This window comes from Hyla sarda, chromosome 9, assembly GCF_029499605.1.
Source record: "Hyla sarda isolate aHylSar1 chromosome 9, aHylSar1.hap1, whole genome shotgun sequence".
In the NCBI taxonomy this organism is placed as follows: Eukaryota; Metazoa; Chordata; class Amphibia; order Anura; family Hylidae; genus Hyla; species Hyla sarda.
This window is the reverse complement of record NC_079197.1, coordinates 136934805-136952773: the sequence shown is the minus strand read 5'-3', so window position 1 is coordinate 136952773 and position 17969 is coordinate 136934805. Positions and strand designations below refer to the sequence as shown.

The window sequence follows — 17969 nt, the reverse complement described above, 5'->3', positions numbered from 1 at the left end:
CCCCTGGAAATATATGAATAAACTGACAAATGGGTGTTAACATTCCACCCTTGTTTAAGGGGGCGTTTCCCTACACACAGAGGCTGTCTAATTAGTACAGTGTCTGTAATAATCCTAAAACAAGGTGTATAGTAACGCCCAGTTATTTTCATACATTTCTAGGAGGAATAATAGAGGAGCAGCAAAGAAAGAGGCTCTAGAATTATTATTGTATAGGGAATGCAAGTATTTGCTACAACAAACATGAAAGGAAAGCCAACGGGTCCCCTTTAAGATGGAGTTCTAATTTTAGGGTAAATTTTGACAATACAGACATTTAAAGACGGCAACCAATACTGCAGAGCTTTTGTTATTTTAGCAAAAATGGGTGTGAGAACCTGAATACAAAAAAAGTTTAAGGGGGAACGCCGGATAATCCGGTAGACTGGTCACAGCCGTATCGTGCTTCCGCACGATACGGCTGTGACCAGTCTACCGGATTATCCGGCGTTCCTGTCTCCCTGCACCTTTATGTCCTAACTGCACTTTAAGAAATAAAGAAGTTTGTCGCTACCTGGAAGTGGTGAGAGCCGCTCATTTCACATTCTTCTATAAGTCAGATTTGTAAATTACTTCTAGTAAAAAAATCTTAGTCCTTCCAGTAGTTATCAGCTGCTGAAGTTGAGTTGTTCTTTTCTGTCTGACAACAGTGCTCTCTGCTGACATCTCTGCTTGTCTCAAGAACTGTCCAAAGCATAAGAGTTTTGCTATGGGGATTTTCTCCTACTCTGTGCAGTTCCTAAGACAAGCAGAGATGTCAGCAGAGAGCACTGTTGTCAGAAAGAAAAGAAAAACTCAACTTCAGCAGCTGATAACTATTGGAAGGATTAAGATTTCTTAATAGAAGTAATTTACAAATCTGTTTAACTTTTAAATAAGTATTTTTTTCCTGGAATACCCCTTTTCCTGGAATACCCCTAAATCAACTGGTACCAGAAAGTTAAACAGATTTGTAAATAACTTCTTAATCTTAAAAAATCTTAAGCCTTCCAGTACTTATCAGCTGCTGTATACTACAGAGGAAGTTCTTTTCTTTTTGAATTTCCTTTCTGTCTGACAACAGTGCTCTCTGCTGACACCTCTGTCCATGTCAGGAACTGTCCAGAGTAGGAGCAAATCCCCATAGCAAACCTTTCCTGCTCTGGACAGTTCCTAAAATGGACAGGGGTGTCAGCAGAGAGCACTGTGGTCAGGCAGAAAGGAAATTCAAAAAGAAAATAACTTCCTGTGGAGCATACAGCATCTTATAAGTACTGGAAGGATTAAGATTTTTAAATAGAAGTAATTTACAAATCTGTTTAACTTTCTGGCACCAGTTAAGAAAAAAAAAAAAAAAAGTTTTCCACCGGAGTACCCCTTTAAGTAAATAAAACATAATAATCAGAATGATTAATTCATGGACAGTTTTCTAATTGAGTGTCCCATGCATCCTCACAGAACAAAGCGGCATGGGCTTCCTTGGTCTTTTAGTGCTTGGATCAGTGTTTCCCAACCAGGGTTCCTCCAGCTGTTGCAAAACTACAACTCTCAGCATGCCCGGACAGCCAACAGCTATGGGGGGCAGCTTTCCTCATGCCTCAGTCACAAGTGCCAGCTGATCATTTAGTTAATGGCGCCCTTATTGGCCTGTATAAACAGTTTATTGATCGGGGGCGGGGGTAGCCTGCAATTTTCCAGTCTCATTGTGCAGACACCTGGTCATTGAGCTCACATTAGGGAGAAGTGTCGCATTTGGTCAATTAGATGGAGAAGCTCTGGCAGGCGCAGTGATGCCAGGCTACAGATCCGTGTGCTGACTGAAAATGACAAATGCTGAGAACTGGGCCAGGAAATTACCCAGGGGGATTGTAATAATCTGCCGGCCACCAGGAGGGGCTACCGCCTCAGAGGCGAGGGAATGACTTCTAATAAATCCAGTGCAGAGGGTGCCCGGAAATATACCAGCAAGTTGGCAAATGGCTGAGGTAATCGGACCAACATGAGCCACACTGCTCTAATACACCAGTCCTAGAGGTCGCTTATATAAGTCCTAGAGGTATGGGAGTCTCTGATTTTATACATATGTGCTGAAGGTGTCTGAATGTTGTCCTTAATACATCAGCCATGGTTGGAGTGCAAGTCTGTGCCCTAACATATCAGTCCTGGAGGAGTGCAAATATCTCTGCCGTAAGATATCCATACAAGTAGTGCCTGAGTCTCTTAGCTATAATATTTCAGTCCTAGAGGTGTACGAGTCTCTCAGTTATAATACATCAGTCCTAGAGGTGTACGAGTCTCAGTTATAATACATCTGTCCTAGAGGTGTACGAGTCTCTCAGGTATAATACATCAGTCTTAGAGGTGTACGAGTCTCTCAGTTATAATACATCAGTCCTAGAGGTGTACGAGTCTCTCAGGTATAATACATCAGTCTTAGAGGTGTACGAGTCTCTCAGTTATAATACATCAGTCCTAGAGGTGTGCGAGTCTCTCAGTTATAATACATCAGTCCTAGAGGTGTGCGAGTCTCTCAGTTATAATACATCAGTCCTAGAGGTGTGCGAGTCTCTCAGTTATAATACATCAGTCCTAGAGGTGTGCGAGTCTCTCAGTTATAATACACCAGTCCTAGAGGTGTGCGAGTCTCTCAGTTATAATACACCAGTCCTAGAGGTGTGCGAGTCTCTCAGTTATAATACACCAGTCCTAGAGGTGTACGAGTCTCTCAGTTATAATACACCAGTCCTAGAGGTGTGCGAGTCTCTCAGTTATAATACATCAGTCCTAGAGGTGTGCGAGTCTCTCAGTTATAATACACCAGTCCTAGAGGTGTACGAGTCTCTCAGTTATAATACATCAGTCCTAGAGGTGTGCGAGTCTCTCAGTTATAATACATCAGTCCTAGAGGTGTGCGAGTCTCTCAGTTATAATACACCAGTCCTAGAGGTGTACGAGTCTCTCAGTTATAATACACCAGTCCTAGAGGTGTACGAGTCTCTCAGTTATAATACATCAGTCCTAGAGGTGTACGAGTCTCTCAGTTATAATACATCAGTCCTAGAGGTGTGCGAGTCTCTCAGTTATAATACACCAGTCCTAGAGGTGTACTAGTCTCTCAGGTATAATACATCAGTCCTAGAGGTGTACGAGTCTCAGGTATAATACATCAGTCCTAGAGGTGTGCGAGTCTCTCAGTTATAATACACCAGTCCTAGAGGTGTACTAGTCTCTCAGTTATAATACATCAGTCCTAGAGGTGTACGAGTCTCTCAGTTATAATACATCAGTCCTAGAGGTGTACGAGTCTCTCAGTTATAATACATCAGTCCTAGAGGTGTACGAGTCTCAGGTATAATACATCAGTCCTAGAGGTGTGCGAGTCTCTCAGTTATAATACACCAGTCCTAGAGGTGTACTAGTCTCTCAGTTATAATACATCAGTCCTAGAGGTGTACGAGTCTCTCAGTTATAATACATCAGTCCTAGAGGTGTACGAACTCTCTCAGTTATAATACATCAGTCCTAGAGGTGTACGAGTCTCAGTTATAATAAATCAGTCCTAGAGGTGTGCGAGTCTCTCAGGTATAATACATCAGTCCTAGAGGTGTGCGAGTCTCTCAGTTATAATACATCAGTCCTAGAGGTGTACGAGTCTCAGTTATAATAAATCAGTCCTAGAGGTGTGCGAGTCTCTCAGTTATAATACATCAGTCCTAGAGGTGTGTGAGTCTCTCAGTTATAATACATCAGTCCTAGAGGTGTGCGAGTCTCTCAGTTATAATACATCAGTCCTAGAGGTGTGTGAGTCTCTCAGTTATAATACATCAGTCCTAGAGGTGTGCGAGTCTCTCAGTTATAATACATCAGTCCTAGAGGTGTGTGAGTCTCTCAGTTATAATATTTCAGTCCTAGAGGTGTACGAGTCTCTCCGTTATAATATTTCAGTCCTAGAGGTGTACTAGTCTCTCAGTTATAATACATCAGTCCTAGAGGTGTGTGAGTCTCTCAGTTATAATAAATCAGTCCTAGAGGTGTGCGAGTCTCTCAGTTATAATACATCAGTCCTAGAGGTGTACGAGTCTCAGGTATAATACATCAGTCCTAGAGGTGTACGAGTCTCTCAGTTATAATACATCAGTCCTAGAGGTGTACGAGTCTCTCAGTTATAATACATCAGTCCTAGAGGTGTACGAGTCTCTCAGTTATAATACATCTGTCCTAGAGGTGTACGAGTCTCTCAGTTATAATACACCAGTCCTAGAGGTGTACGAGTCTCTCAGTTATAATACATCAGTCCTAGAGGTGTGCGAGTCTCTCAGTTATAATACATCAGTCCTAGAGGTGTGCGAGTCTCTCAGTTATAATACATCCGTCCTAGAGGTGTACGAGTCTCTCAGTTATAATACACCAGTCCTAGAGGTGTACGAGTCTCTCAGTTATAATACATCAGTCCTAGAGGTGTGCGAGTCTCTCAGTTATAATACATCAGTCCTAGAGGTGTACGAGTCTCTCAGTTATAATACATCCGTCCTAGAGGTGTACGAGTCTCTCAGTTATAATATTTCAGTCCTAGAGGTGTGCGAGTCTCTCAGGTATAATACATCAGTCCTAGAGGTGTGCGAGTCTCTTAGTTATAATACATCAGTCCTAGAGGTGTACGAGTCTCTCAGTTATAATACATCAGTCCTAGAGGTGTGCGAGTCTCTCAGGTATAATACATCAGTCCTAGAGGTGTACGAGTCTCTCAGTTATAATACATCAGTCCTAGAGGTGTGCAAGTCTCTCAGGTATAATACATCAGTCCTAGAGGTGTGCGAGTCTCTCAGTTATAATACATCAGTCCTAGAGGTGTACGAGTCTCTCAGGTATAATACATCAGTCCTAGAGGTGTGCGAGTCTCTCAGGTATAATACATCAGTCCTAGAGGTGTGCGAGTCTCTCAGTTATAATACATCAGTCCTAGAGGTGTGCGAGTCTCTCAGGTATAATACATCAGTCCTAGAGGTGTGTGAGTCTCTCAGTTATAATACATCAGTCCTAGAGGTGTGCGAGTCTCTCAGTTATAATACATCAGTCCTAGAGGTGTGTGAGTCTCTCAGTTATAATATTTCAGTCCTAGAGGTGTACGAGTCTCTCCGTTATAATATTTCAGTCCTAGAGGTGTACTAGTCTCTCAGTTATAATACATCAGTCCTAGAGGTGTGTGAGTCTCTCAGTTATAATAAATCAGTCCTAGAGGTGTGCGAGTCTCTCAGTTATAATACATCAGTCCTAGAGGTGTACGAGTCTCAGGTATAATACATCAGTCCTAGAGGTGTACGAGTCTCTCAGTTATAATACATCAGTCCTAGAGGTGTACGAGTCTCTCAGTTATAATACATCAGTCCTAGAGGTGTACGAGTCTCTCAGTTATAATACATCTGTCCTAGAGGTGTACGAGTCTCTCAGTTATAATACACCAGTCCTAGAGGTGTACGAGTCTCTCAGTTATAATACATCAGACCTAGAGGTGTGCGAGTCTCTCAGTTATAATACATCAGTCCTAGAGGTGTGCGAGTCTCTCAGTTATAATACATCCGTCCTAGAGGTGTACGAGTCTCTTAGTTATAATACACCAGTCCTAGAGGTGTACGAGTCTCTCAGTTATAATACATCAGTCCTAGAGGTGTGCGAGTCTCTCAGTTATAATACATCAGTCCTAGAGGTGTACGAGTCTCTCAGTTATAATACATCCGTCCTAGAGGTGTACGAGTCTCTCAGTTATAATATTTCAGTCCTAGAGGTGTGCGAGTCTCTCAGGTATAATACATCAGTCCTAGAGGTGTGCGAGTCTCTCAGTTATAATACATCAGTCCTAGAGGTGTACGAGTCTCTCAGTTATAATACATCAGTCCTAGAGGTGTGCGAGTCTCTCAGGTATAATACATCAGTCCTAGAGGTGTACGAGTCTCTCAGTTATAATACATCAGTCCTAGAGGTGTGCGAGTCTCTCAGGTATAATACATCAGTCCTAGAGGTGTGCGAGTCTCTCAGTTATAATACATCAGTCCTAGAGGTGTATGAGTCTCTCAGGTATAATACATCAGTCCTAGAGGTGTGCGAGTCTCTCAGGTATAATACATCAGTCCTAGAGGTGTGCGAGTCTCTCAGTTATAATACATCAGTCCTAGAGGTGTACGAGTCTCTCAGTTATAATACATCAGTCCTAGAGGTGTGCGAGTCTCTCAGGTATAATACATCAGTCCTAGAGGTGTACGAGTCTCTCAGTTATAATACATCAGTCCTAGAGGTGTGCGAGTCTCTCAGGTATAATACATCAGTCCTAGAGGTGTACGAGTCTCTCAGTTATAATACATCAGTCCTAGAGGTGTACGAGTCTCTCAGGTATAATACATCAGTCCTAGAGGTGTGCGAGTCTCTCAGGTATAATACATCAGTCCTAGAGGTGTGCGAGTCTCTCAGTTATAATACATCAGTCCTAGAGGTGTACGAGTCTCTCAGTTATAATACATCAGTCCTAGAGGTGTGCGAGTCTCTCAGGTATAATACATCAGTCCTAGAGGTGTACGAGTCTCTCAGTTATAATACATCAGTCCTAGAGGTGTGCGAGTCTCTCAGGTATAATACATCAGTCCTAGAGGTGTGCGAGTCTCTCAGGTATAATACATCAGTCCTAGAGGTGTACGAGTCTCTCAGTTATAATACATCAGTCCTAGAGGTGTACGAGTCTCTCAGGTATAATACATCAGTCCTAGAGGTGTGCGAGTCTCTCAGGTATAATACATCAGTCCTAGAGGTGTGCGAGTCTCTCAGTTATAATACATCAGTCCTAGAGGTGTACGAGTCTCTCAGTTATAATACATCAGTCCTAGAGGTGTGCGAGTCTCTCAGTTATAATACATCAGTCCTAGAGGTGTACGAGTCTCTCAGTTATAATACATCAGTCCTAGAGGTGTGCGAGTCTCTCAGGTATAATACATCAGTCCTAGAGGTGTACGAGTCTCTAAGTTATAATACATCAGTCCTAGAGGTGTACGAGTCTCTCAGGTATAATACATCAGTCCTAGAGGTGTACGAGTCTCTCAGGTATAATACATCAGTCCTAGAGGTGTGTGAGTCTCTCAGTTATAATACACCAGTCCTAGAGGTGTACGAGTCTCTCAGTTATAATACATCAGTCCTAGAGGTGTGTGAGTCTCTCAGTTATAATATTTCAGTCCTAGAGGTGTACGAGTCTCTCCGTTATAATATTTCAGTCCTAGAGGTGTACTAGTCTCTCAGTTATAATACACCAGTCTTAGAGGTGTACGAGTCTCTCAGTTATAATACATCAGTCCTAGAGGTGTACGAGTCTCTCAGGTATAATACATCAGTCCTAGAGGTGTACGAGTCTCTCAGGTATAATACATCAGTCCTAGAGGTGTACGAGTCTCAGTTATAATATTTCAGTCCTAGAGGTGTATGAGTCTCAGTTATAATACATCAGTCCTAGAGGTGTGCGAGTCTCTCAGTTATAATATTTCAGTCCTAGAGGTGTGCGAGTCTCTCAGGTATAATACATCAGTCCTAGAGGTGTACGAGTTTCTCAGGTATAATACATCAGTCCTAGAGGTGTACGAGTCTCTCAGGTATAATACATCAGTCCTAGAGGTGTGCGAGTCTCTCAGTTATAATACATCAGTCCTAGAGGTGTACGAGTCTCAGTTATAATATTTCAGTCCTAGAGGTGTACGAGTCTCTCAGGTATAATACATCAGTCCTAGAGGTGTGCGAGTCTCTCAGGTATAATACATCAGTCCTAGAGGTGTACGAGTCTCTCAGTTATAATACATCATCCATCCCATTCACTACAGCTTAGTGCTGGGACTTCTATGGAGCTTCGATGGTGGGTGCTGAGCAGCAGAATGGACATTGCTCGTGGAAATTCCACTGGAAAATTCTGTAGTGTGAATGGGCCCTAACAGTGCCTCCTTTGGGCCCTCTTAGTGCTAGAATTGCCAACTTTTTCACTGAGAAATATCAACCAGACTTCAAGTCACAGACTTCAATTTGCCCTTTAGATCTAGGAATTGTTCATTGTCAGGATTTTGTAATTGAGTGTCTGCTCAGTCACTTTCCCCATAATGCCAGGGATAAACAGCAAAAAAAGTCTTTGCATCTCCACCATTGAAAAAGGGGACGTGGCTCCCCGAAACACGTTTGGTCCAAGACTGCCTGTTGCACAAGAAGTCAGGACTATTTGGGACATCTTGCCACTACAGTATTGGGTTTTCATTGCCCTCTCATCTTCTCCCTGCGCCGTCGGGGTAGAGAGGGATCTAATACTAAGGACCTCCAGCACTGCCACACGCTACAGATTACTACTACCTTCTCATCGTACCCGGCATTATTCAACAGTGCCGGACCTCTTCACCTCTCTCACACCTTCCCCGTGCTGCCGGGGCAGAGAGGCACTGATCCGGAAGATCTACAAGCGCAGACTGTTTTTTGCTACTAAGTGCCTGACTTACACTCTTGTACTTTGTCCCAGTGCCGTCTGGGTATAGAGGATACATCTACAGCGCTACTGCGCACATAAGTCATCTTAGTGGGCTCGGAATCGCGAGGCTCCAGCGCTACCAAAAACTGTTTATTGGACATACCAACCCATCTATCTGGAACCTATACCCCTCTTTTCGATTGGATTAGTCCAATTAAAACTGCTCCATCATGTGCACTGAAACACAGCCCCCTACCATCGCCCCATTCACTAAGTGCAATATCATTTTACCGTCATGTAACCATATTTTATTTTAGCGGGTAGTCTGCGGCAAGGGCCCTGCCTCAGACCTCAGAATACCATTTAATAAATGTAATCTTATTTATGTCTATGTTTTAGACACTACTTTTCTTATTTATATTCTGACTTATTCTAATTATCCTGCCATTTTTTCGTATTCATTTGGCAAATGGGGATGTGTAACGCATTATCCTCGTTTTAGCCCTGAAATCTTTACTCCATCCAGGTAGTTGCTATGGTCACTATTATCCCTGTGATTCTCTGACTACTGCTTCCGCACAGAGACAATATGGAGGAGGTGGTATATCTAGAAAGAATAAATATAGACTGGAAGGAAATGCGGAAGTACTACAGGTCCCACTACTCCTAGCATAGACTATAATGTGCACAGAGAACAAGTGTGGGCACCGAATCCATGCTCCTCCAGCAGTGTCCGCTCTCCTTCCAAATGCTGGGAGTATGGCAGCACACGGGGCACTGGTGACACATTACGGAGTCCCTCCTGCAATGTTTATGTGCTGAAGCAGCTCTCTAATTTGGCGAATTATGATGGACGCCTAAGGCCTCGCAGTCGCCTAAATCACCCCTAATGTACAGGAATAGGGAGTCCGGTGATGAACAGAACTTCCTGTACTGTACCCCAGCGGAGCAGGATCACAGGGGCAGAGGGAAGCTAAGTGAAATTATTATTTTTTGAGCGGACATATTGGGGGAAACTACTTAAAGGGGGACTCCGCTGCTCAGCATTTGGAACAAACTGTTCCCGGGAGCTCGTTATGTCATAGCCCCGCCCCCTCAATGCAAGTCTACGGGAGGGGGCGCGACGGCCATCACGCCCCCTCCCGTAGACTTGCATTGAGGGGGCGGGGCTATGATGTAACGAGCTCCCGGCTCCAGCGTTCGGAACAGTTTGTTCCAAATGCTGAGCAGCGCAGTACCCCTTTAATGAGAGCATCTCCCTACTTGTGGGGCTTCTGCCTAATAAAGGGGGGACCCCACCTGCCAAGCTACTGGGAGCTTCTACCTAATAGGGAGGATTTTCCACCTTTTTTACCTACTGGGAGATTCTACCTAATGGGGGGGGGGGGGGGTTTACCTCATAAGGGGGTGATTCCCTACCTAATTAGCTACTAGGGGTTTCTACCTAATAGGGTGGATTTCCTACCGGGGGCTTCTACCTAATAGGGAGGACTCCTTACTTATCTGCCAACTGGGGGCTCCTACTTAATAGCGGGAATTACCTACCCACCATGGACTTCTACCTAATAGGGGGATTCTCTTCCCATCTACCTACTTGGGGGGGGGCATCTATCTAATGGATGGAAATTAACTACCTAGCATCACCCAATCCCCCTACCCTTCCCAACACACTTACCTACTGACTTATACTATTCAGGGCACCAAGGGAGGCATTGTTTGGGGGATTTTAGGTGGGAAAAGTGCAGAGTCTACAATGTATTTTTTATTTTTTTTGGTAGATTAAGTTTTTTTCCCCCCAAGTTATAGTTGGAAAAAGTCTTAATTGTGGTCTGAGCCCAGAAAACGGAAGGGAATGACTCCATGAAGGTGACACCCCCCCCCCCCCCTCTCCTATTAAGCCACCCAGTGTATCTGCAGTAACTACAGGGTACAATCTTTGCATTCCGGCATCAGTCCGAGAGGTGTCTGAATATTAACTCTTTAAATCTCTCATTCCTATAGACGTCTGCATCTCTGATCTTACACATGAATCCTACTGCAGTATAAAGTGTCAGCTCTGATATATCCGACCAAGAGGTTTGAGTCTTATTTTCTACATTATTCCTAGAACTATCAAAGCCTCTACTCGAATATATTGGCCCTAGATCTATCTGCATATCTACTATACCAGGTCAAGTGTGAAGTGCAAGTCAAGGTACCCAAATGTCTGGTCAGTCTTAGAGGCGTCTATCATTTTTAGGTATCTGGCAGGGGGTCTACATCTCTAATCTTTTCCACTGGTCTTACAGGTTTCAGCATCTGCATTAGCAAAGTCATAAAATGTACTGCATCCCTGCTCCTAATCTTCAGTCCTAGAGGGGTCATCATTTCATGGGTGCAAAAAACAGACGGACCTTGCAGTGTCCGAATTGCAGCCATCGTCCATTGGTCAGTGACAGCCGTAGTCTCAGTGCAACGTTTACTCCAAACCTTCCAAGCTCAAGGAGTGTGGCAGACTGCAAAATGTGCAGACACAGAGCCTGCCAGACCTCATCATTCACTGGGCCTGGAGGCTGCTCAAGACTGTCCAAAAATATTGAAATTAGCATAATGCAGCATCTTGGCCCCCGGTGCTATACGAGCGTCTCCGTACAGTAATGCAGACACTATTGGCATAAGGCAACAGGTTAGGCCCTATGTAGAATCCAGCGCTGCGAACACTGCAATATCCTAAGTAGAGAGCAATCTGTAATATTATCTAGAGCAGTGGTCTCCAACCTGCGGACCTCCAGATGTTGAAAAACTACAATTCCCAGCATGCCCGGACAGCCGGGCCAGAGGCGGCCCCGGGAGGGGGGGGTTGGAAGGGCCAGAGGCGGCCCCGGGAGGGGGGGTTGGAAGGGCCAGAGGCGGCCCCGGGAGGGGGGGTTGGAAGGGCCAGAGGCGGCCCCGGGAGGGGGGGTTGGAAGGGCCAGAGGCGGCCCCGGGAGGGGGGTTTGGAAGGGCCAGAGGCGGCCCCGGGAGGGGGGTTTGGAAGGGCCAGAGGCGGACACGGGAGGGGGGGTTGGAAGGGCCAGAGGCGGACACGGGAGGGGGGGTTGGAAGGGCCAGAGGCAGCCCCGGGAGGGGGGGTTGGAAGGGCCAGAGGCAGCCCCGGGAGGGGGGGGTTGGAAGGGCCAGAGGCATCCCCGGGAGGGGGGGTTGGAAGGGCCAGAGGCAGCCCCGGGAGGGGGGGGTTGGAAGGGCCAGAGGCAGCCCCGGGAGGGGGGGTTGGAAGGGCCAGAGGCAGCCCCGGGAGGGGGGGTTGGAAGGGCCAGAGGCAGCGATAGCAGCAATCGGGGGTAGGAATTTATCTAAGCAATAAAATAATTTTCTTTTGGTTTTGGAGCATGCAACATGGGAAAAAGAAAGGACCTCATTAGAAAGTACAACTGGTCTCGCAAAAAAAAAATAAAAAAAAATTCTCATATTGTTGTGTAGATGGAAAATATAAAAGTTATGGCTCTTAGGCTGCGTTCATACGGCTGTTCCGTTCTTCTCCTGTCAAAATTTAAAAAGGACAATAACTGATGCAAACGGATGTTATCCGTTTGTATCTGTTTTTGTTCAGTTAATAAACAAAAAAATAATAATATTTTGTTCTGAGCATGTTCAAAAGTAAAAACGGATCAAAAATCCCCATAGCAAACCTCTTCTACTCTGCAGTTCTCGAGACAAGCAGAGAGGTCAGCAGAGAGCAATGTTGCCAGACAGACCAGAACAACTCAACTTCAGCAGCTGATAATTATTGGAAGGATTATTATTATTTTTTAATAGAAGTCATTTACAAATCTATTTAACTCTCTGGAGCCAGTTGATATATATATCTGTAAAAAAAAATTTTTTTTCCTGGATAACCCCTTTAAATTTTTAGGAGTGGCTGGACATGCAAACAAAAACTGCAACGTTCATGCAGTCATTCACTTTCTTTATTGTCGGCTGCGGCAATTTACACAGGGAGATCTGCCAACAAGAGTATTTTTAGGGCCCCATAAAGAATGCGATCAGCCTGCAAAGGAGCGTGGACCGCTGGGCATGTTACGTTGGGTAGCCAAACAAAAAAAAATTGGTCTTTTGCCGCTGCCAGACACCTCCGGCACTGACAAAGAAAAAATTCGGGTTTGTATGACAATAATGTTATGTGTAGATACAAGGGAGTATTTTCCCTTCTGGTGGGCTTCTATGCTCCTCGTGATTTGTGTATAGAAGCAGTGCAGCAGCCTGGCACTTACCTCTGCAGGGGAGTATACGCCTCGAGTGGAAACGGTTAATATTTTCTTTTCTGTACTTTCAATGGCAAACGTCAAAACAGCGCGGCTATCCTGGTAACATAACGCAGCATGGAATTAGTCATCTCATTCCCTTGACAACTTTCAATTTAATATTTGGCTGGGATGGGGGTGTTTGGATTTAGATTTTACAAAAAAAAAATCTAAATGAAAAAAAAAAGAAAAAAGAAAAAAAGAGAAAAGAAAAAAAGAAAATTCCATAGATATTATCTAAATAACATTTGCTTTATTCAAAAGAAGGAGATCAAAGCTAAAGCGGTTACTAATGACGACCCATTGGATTGCTTCTTACGTTGTCAAAACGGTCTTTAAAAAATTAACTAATAAAGTCTGATTGGTTGCTATGGAAACTGCTTTACTTTCACTTTCTATCCCTCTGACCTATGTATGGATATTATACGACAATTCCGTGCGGCAGCGTTTCCCACCCAGTGCGCCTCCAGCTGTTGCAAAACTACAACTCCCTGCATGCCCGGACAGCCTCCGGCTGTCCGGGCATGCTGGGAGTTGTAGTTTTGCAACAGCTGGAGGCACACTGGGTGGGAAACGCTGCCATGTGGTGATACTTTGAGAATTGTAATGATGGCACTGGATTACTCACCTTCTGCTCTTTTGTAGGGGGGTCAATGGTTATCTGTCCATCGTTGTCCAGAGCGCAGGTGACACCACAGAACATGGCGCGCATAGGGAGTCCGGCGTCCATCATACCCATGCAGGCCGCATTCAGGAAGCAGGCGAGTAACTATGAGAGGAGCAGCTAAGGCTTCAAACAATAACAACAACGTATAACACCAAAATAGTCTGCATATGAATATTGGCAAATTATCTGCATGCAATAGATATAAAGGGTCTGTTCACACTTGGAAAAAACGTGTCTGCCTTCTCCACAAAACACTGCCACACCTATCCAGAGGTTGTGTGTGGTATTGCAGCTCAGCTTCATTTACCTCAACCGGGCTGCAATACCAACACAACCTATGGACAGGATAGATATGTATGTATGTATGTATGTATGTATATATATATATATATATATATATATATATATATATATATATATATCATATATATTTATTAATTTGTTTAAATCCTGGTCAGACCTTTAAAGGGGTTCTACGGTGTAGAACGTATTTTTTTTAAATCAACTGGTGCGAGAAAGGTAAACAGATTTGTAAATTACTTCTATTAAATAAATCTTAATCCTTCCAGTACTTATTAGCTGCTGAATACTAGAGGAAATTATTTTCTTCTTTTTTGAACACAGAGCTCTTTGCTGACATCAAGAGCACAGTGCTCTCTGCTGACACCTCTGTCCATGTCAGGAACTGTCCAGAGCAGCATATGTTTGCTATGGGGATTTTCTCCTACTCTGTACAGTTCTTAAAGGGGTATTCCAGTTGAAAAAAATAAAAATAAAAAAGTTCATATCAACTGGCTCCAGAAAGTTAGACAGATTTGTAAATTACTTCTATTAAAAAATCTTAATCCATTATGTCTGACCACAGTGCTCTCTGCTGACACCTCTGTCTGTCCCAGGAACTGTCCAGAGTAGGAGCAAACCCCCATAGAAAACCTCTCCTACTCTGGACAGTTCCTGAGACAAACAGAGGTGTCAGCCGAGAGCACTGTGGTCAGACAGAAAAGAACAGCTCAACTTAAGCAGCTGATAAGTACTGGAAGGATTAAGATTTTTTTAATAGAAGTAATTTACAAATCTATTTAACTTTCTGGCGCCTGTTGATATAAAAGAAAAAAAGTTTTCCCATCGGAGTACCCCTTTAAAATGGACAGATATGTCAGCAGAGAGCACTGTGCTCGTGATGTCAGCAGAGAGCTCTGTGTTCCAAAAAGAAAAGAATTTCCCCTTTACAAATCTGTTTAACTTTCTGGCATCAGTTTATTTAAGGGTAGGGTCACATGTAGCATATACGCAGTGTATTTCACGCTGGGTACAACCTGCTGGGTGCTCTCCTATATGCAGACAGTGGTAGTCTTGTGTGCGCAGTGAGTTTTGAAAGCGCAGCAGTGTGTCACAGTCACTTTGGCGCGCAGCCCCGCCTCCAAACCTCCCTGCACACACAGGGGTGCCGCCGGATAGCCCTGTACGTGTGCTCATAGGAGAATACACAGTGCACTTCCTGCTGCGCAGTGTGAAATACGCTGTGTATACGCTACGTGCGACCCTACTCTTAGGGGACTGAAAATGACAGGGGTTTTGCCAAGGCCTTACCTCTGTTAGCAACAGAAATAAATGAGATTACAGACAGTCTGCGTAAGGAATCAGGGAATTACGAAAATTAGTTTTCATTAGAATAAACTGTTAATATCAGATTGGTGGGGGTATGACTCAGCACCCCTGCAAATCAGCTGATTGAGGGGGTTGTGAATCATTCATTGTTTACCAAGCTCAGCACCATACATTTTGTAGTGGTACTGCCACTCAAGTGAAGGGGACTGAGCTGCAGTACCAGGCAGAGCCACTACAACATGGAAAGCACTGTCTGTGCCTGGTAGACAATGATGAAGCCATCGTTTTCATTGAAGTCTCTGGACAGCTACTTAACCCCTTAAGGACCCAGCCCAAATATACCTTAAGGACCCGGCCATTTTTTTGAATATCTGACCACTGTCACTTCAAGCATTAATAACTCTGGGATGCTTTTACCTTTCATTCTGATTCTGTTTTTTCATGACATATTCTACTCTATGTTAGTGGTAAAATTTTGTCGATATTTGTATCATTTCTTGGTGAAAAATTCCAAAATTTGATGAAAAAAATTGAAAATTTTGCATTTTTTTAACTTTGAAGCTCACTGCTTGTAAGGAAAATGAATATTCCAAATAAATTATACATTGATTCACATATACAATATGTCTACTTTATGTTTGCATCATAAAATTGACGTGTTTTTACTTTTGGAAGACACCAGAGGGCTTCAAAGTTCAGCAGCAATTTTCCAATTTTTCACAACATTTTTAAAATCGGAATTTTTCAGGGACCAGTTCAGTTTTGAAGTGGATTTGAAGGGCCTTCATATTAGAAATACCCCATAAATGACCCCATTATAAAAACTGCACCCCTCAAAGTATTCAAAATGACATTCAGTAAGTGTGTTAACCCTTTAGGTGTTTCACAGGAATAGCAGCAAAGTGAAGGAGAAAATTCAAAATCTTCATTTTTTTTCGCATGTTCTTGTAGACCCAGTTTTTGAATTTTTACAAGGGGTAATAGATGAAAAATCCCCCCCAAATTTGTAACCCAATTTCTCTCGAGTAAGGAAATACCTCATATGTCTATGTAAAGTGTTCGGCGGGTGCACTAGAGGGCTCAGAAGGGAAGGAGCGACAATGGGATTTTGGAGAGGGAATTTTGCTGAAATTGTTTTTGGGGGGCATGTCACATTTAGGAAGCCCCTATGGTGCCAGAACAGCAGAAAACCCCAACATGGCATACCATTTGGGAAACTAGACCCCTCAAGGCACGTAACAAGGGGTCCAGTGAGCCTTAACACCCCACAGGTGTTTGACGACTTTTTGTTAAAGTCGGATGTGTAAATGAAAAAAAAAAAAAAATTCTCACTAAAGTGCAGTTTTTTCCCCCAAATTTACCATTTTTACAAAGGGTAATGGGAGAAAATGCCCCCCCAAATTTGTAACCCCATCTCTTCTGAGTATGGAAATACCCCATGTTAGGACGTAAAATGCTTTGCGGGCGAACTACAATGCTCAGAAGAGAAGGAGTCACATTTGGCTTTTTGAAAGCAACTTTTGCTGAAATGGTTTTTTGGGGGCATGTCGCATTTAGAAAGCCCCTGTGGTGCCAGAACAGCAAAAAATACCCACATGGCATACTATTTTGGAAACTACACCCCTCAAGGAACGTAACAAGGGGTCCGCTGAGCCTTAACACCCCACAGGTGTTTGACGACTTTTCGTTAAAGTTGGATGTGTAAATGAAAAAAACTTTTTTTTTACTAAAATGCAGTTTTTCCCCTAAATTTTACATTTTTACACGGGATAATAGGAGAAAATGACACCCAAAATTTGTAACCCTGTTTCTTCTGAGTATGGAAATACCCCATGTTAGGACGTAAAATGCTCTTCTGGCGAACTACAATGCTCAGAAGAGGAGGAGCGCCATTGAGCTTTTGGAAAGAGAATTAGTTTGGAATGGTAGTCAGGGGCTATGTGCGTTTACAAAGCCCCCCGTGGTGCCAGAACAGTGGACCCCCCCCACATGTGACCCCATTTTGGAAACTACACCCCTCACAGAATTTAATAAGGGGTGCAGTGAGTATTTACACCCCACAGATCTTTGGAACAGCGTGCTGTGCAAATGAAAAATTTTATTTTTCATTTTTACGGACCACTGTTCCAAAAATCTGTCAGACACCTGTGGGGCGTAAATTCTCAATGTACCCCTTATTACATTACGTGAGGGGCACTATGGGGGCTTTGTAAACACATGTGGCCTCCAATTCTGGACAAATTTTCTCTACAAAATCCCAATGGCGCTCCTTCTCTTCTGAGCATTGTAGTTCGCCTGCAGAGCACTTTAAATTCACATATGGGTTATGTTATTACTCAGAAGAGATGGGGTTACAAATCTGGGGGGGCTTTTTTCCTATTTTCCCTTGTGAAAATGAAAAATTTAGGGTAACACCAGCATTTTAGTGAAAAAATATAATTTTTCTCATTTTCCCATCCAACTTTAATGAAAATTCGTCAAACACCTGTGGGGTGTTCAGGCTCACTATACCCTTGTCACGTTCGGTGAGGGGTGTAGTTTCCAAAATGGGGTCCCATGTGGGTATTTTTTTTTTCTTTTGCGTTTGTCAGAACCGCTGTAAAATCAGCCACCCCTGTGCAAATCACCAATTTAGGCCTCAAATGTACATGGTGCGCTCTCACTCCTGAGCCTTGTTGTGTGTCGGCAGAGCATTTTACGCCCACATCTGGGGTATTTCTGTACTCAGGAGAAATTGCGTTACAAATTTTGGGGGTCTTTTTTTTCCTTTTACCGCTTGTGGAAATAAAAAGTATGGGGCAACACCAGCAGGTTAGTGTAAACTTTATTTTTTTACGCTAACAGGCTGGTGTATCCCCCAACTTTTCCTTTTCACAAGCGGTAAAAGGAAAAAAAGACCCCCAAAATTTGTAGTGCA

General features: G+C 43.6%; 1 protein-coding gene across 1 annotated transcript in view; it reads right to left on the bottom strand.

Moving 5' to 3' along the window:
- EXOSC5 (exosome component 5) overlaps positions 1-17969 on the bottom strand; it is a 41369-nt gene that overhangs the window by 5218 nt on the left and 18182 nt on the right. Inside the window, 2 exon segments of the mRNA XM_056537814.1 lie at positions 12748-12837; positions 13406-13546. Coding sequence (XP_056393789.1) covers positions 12748-12837; positions 13406-13546 — 231 coding nt within the window.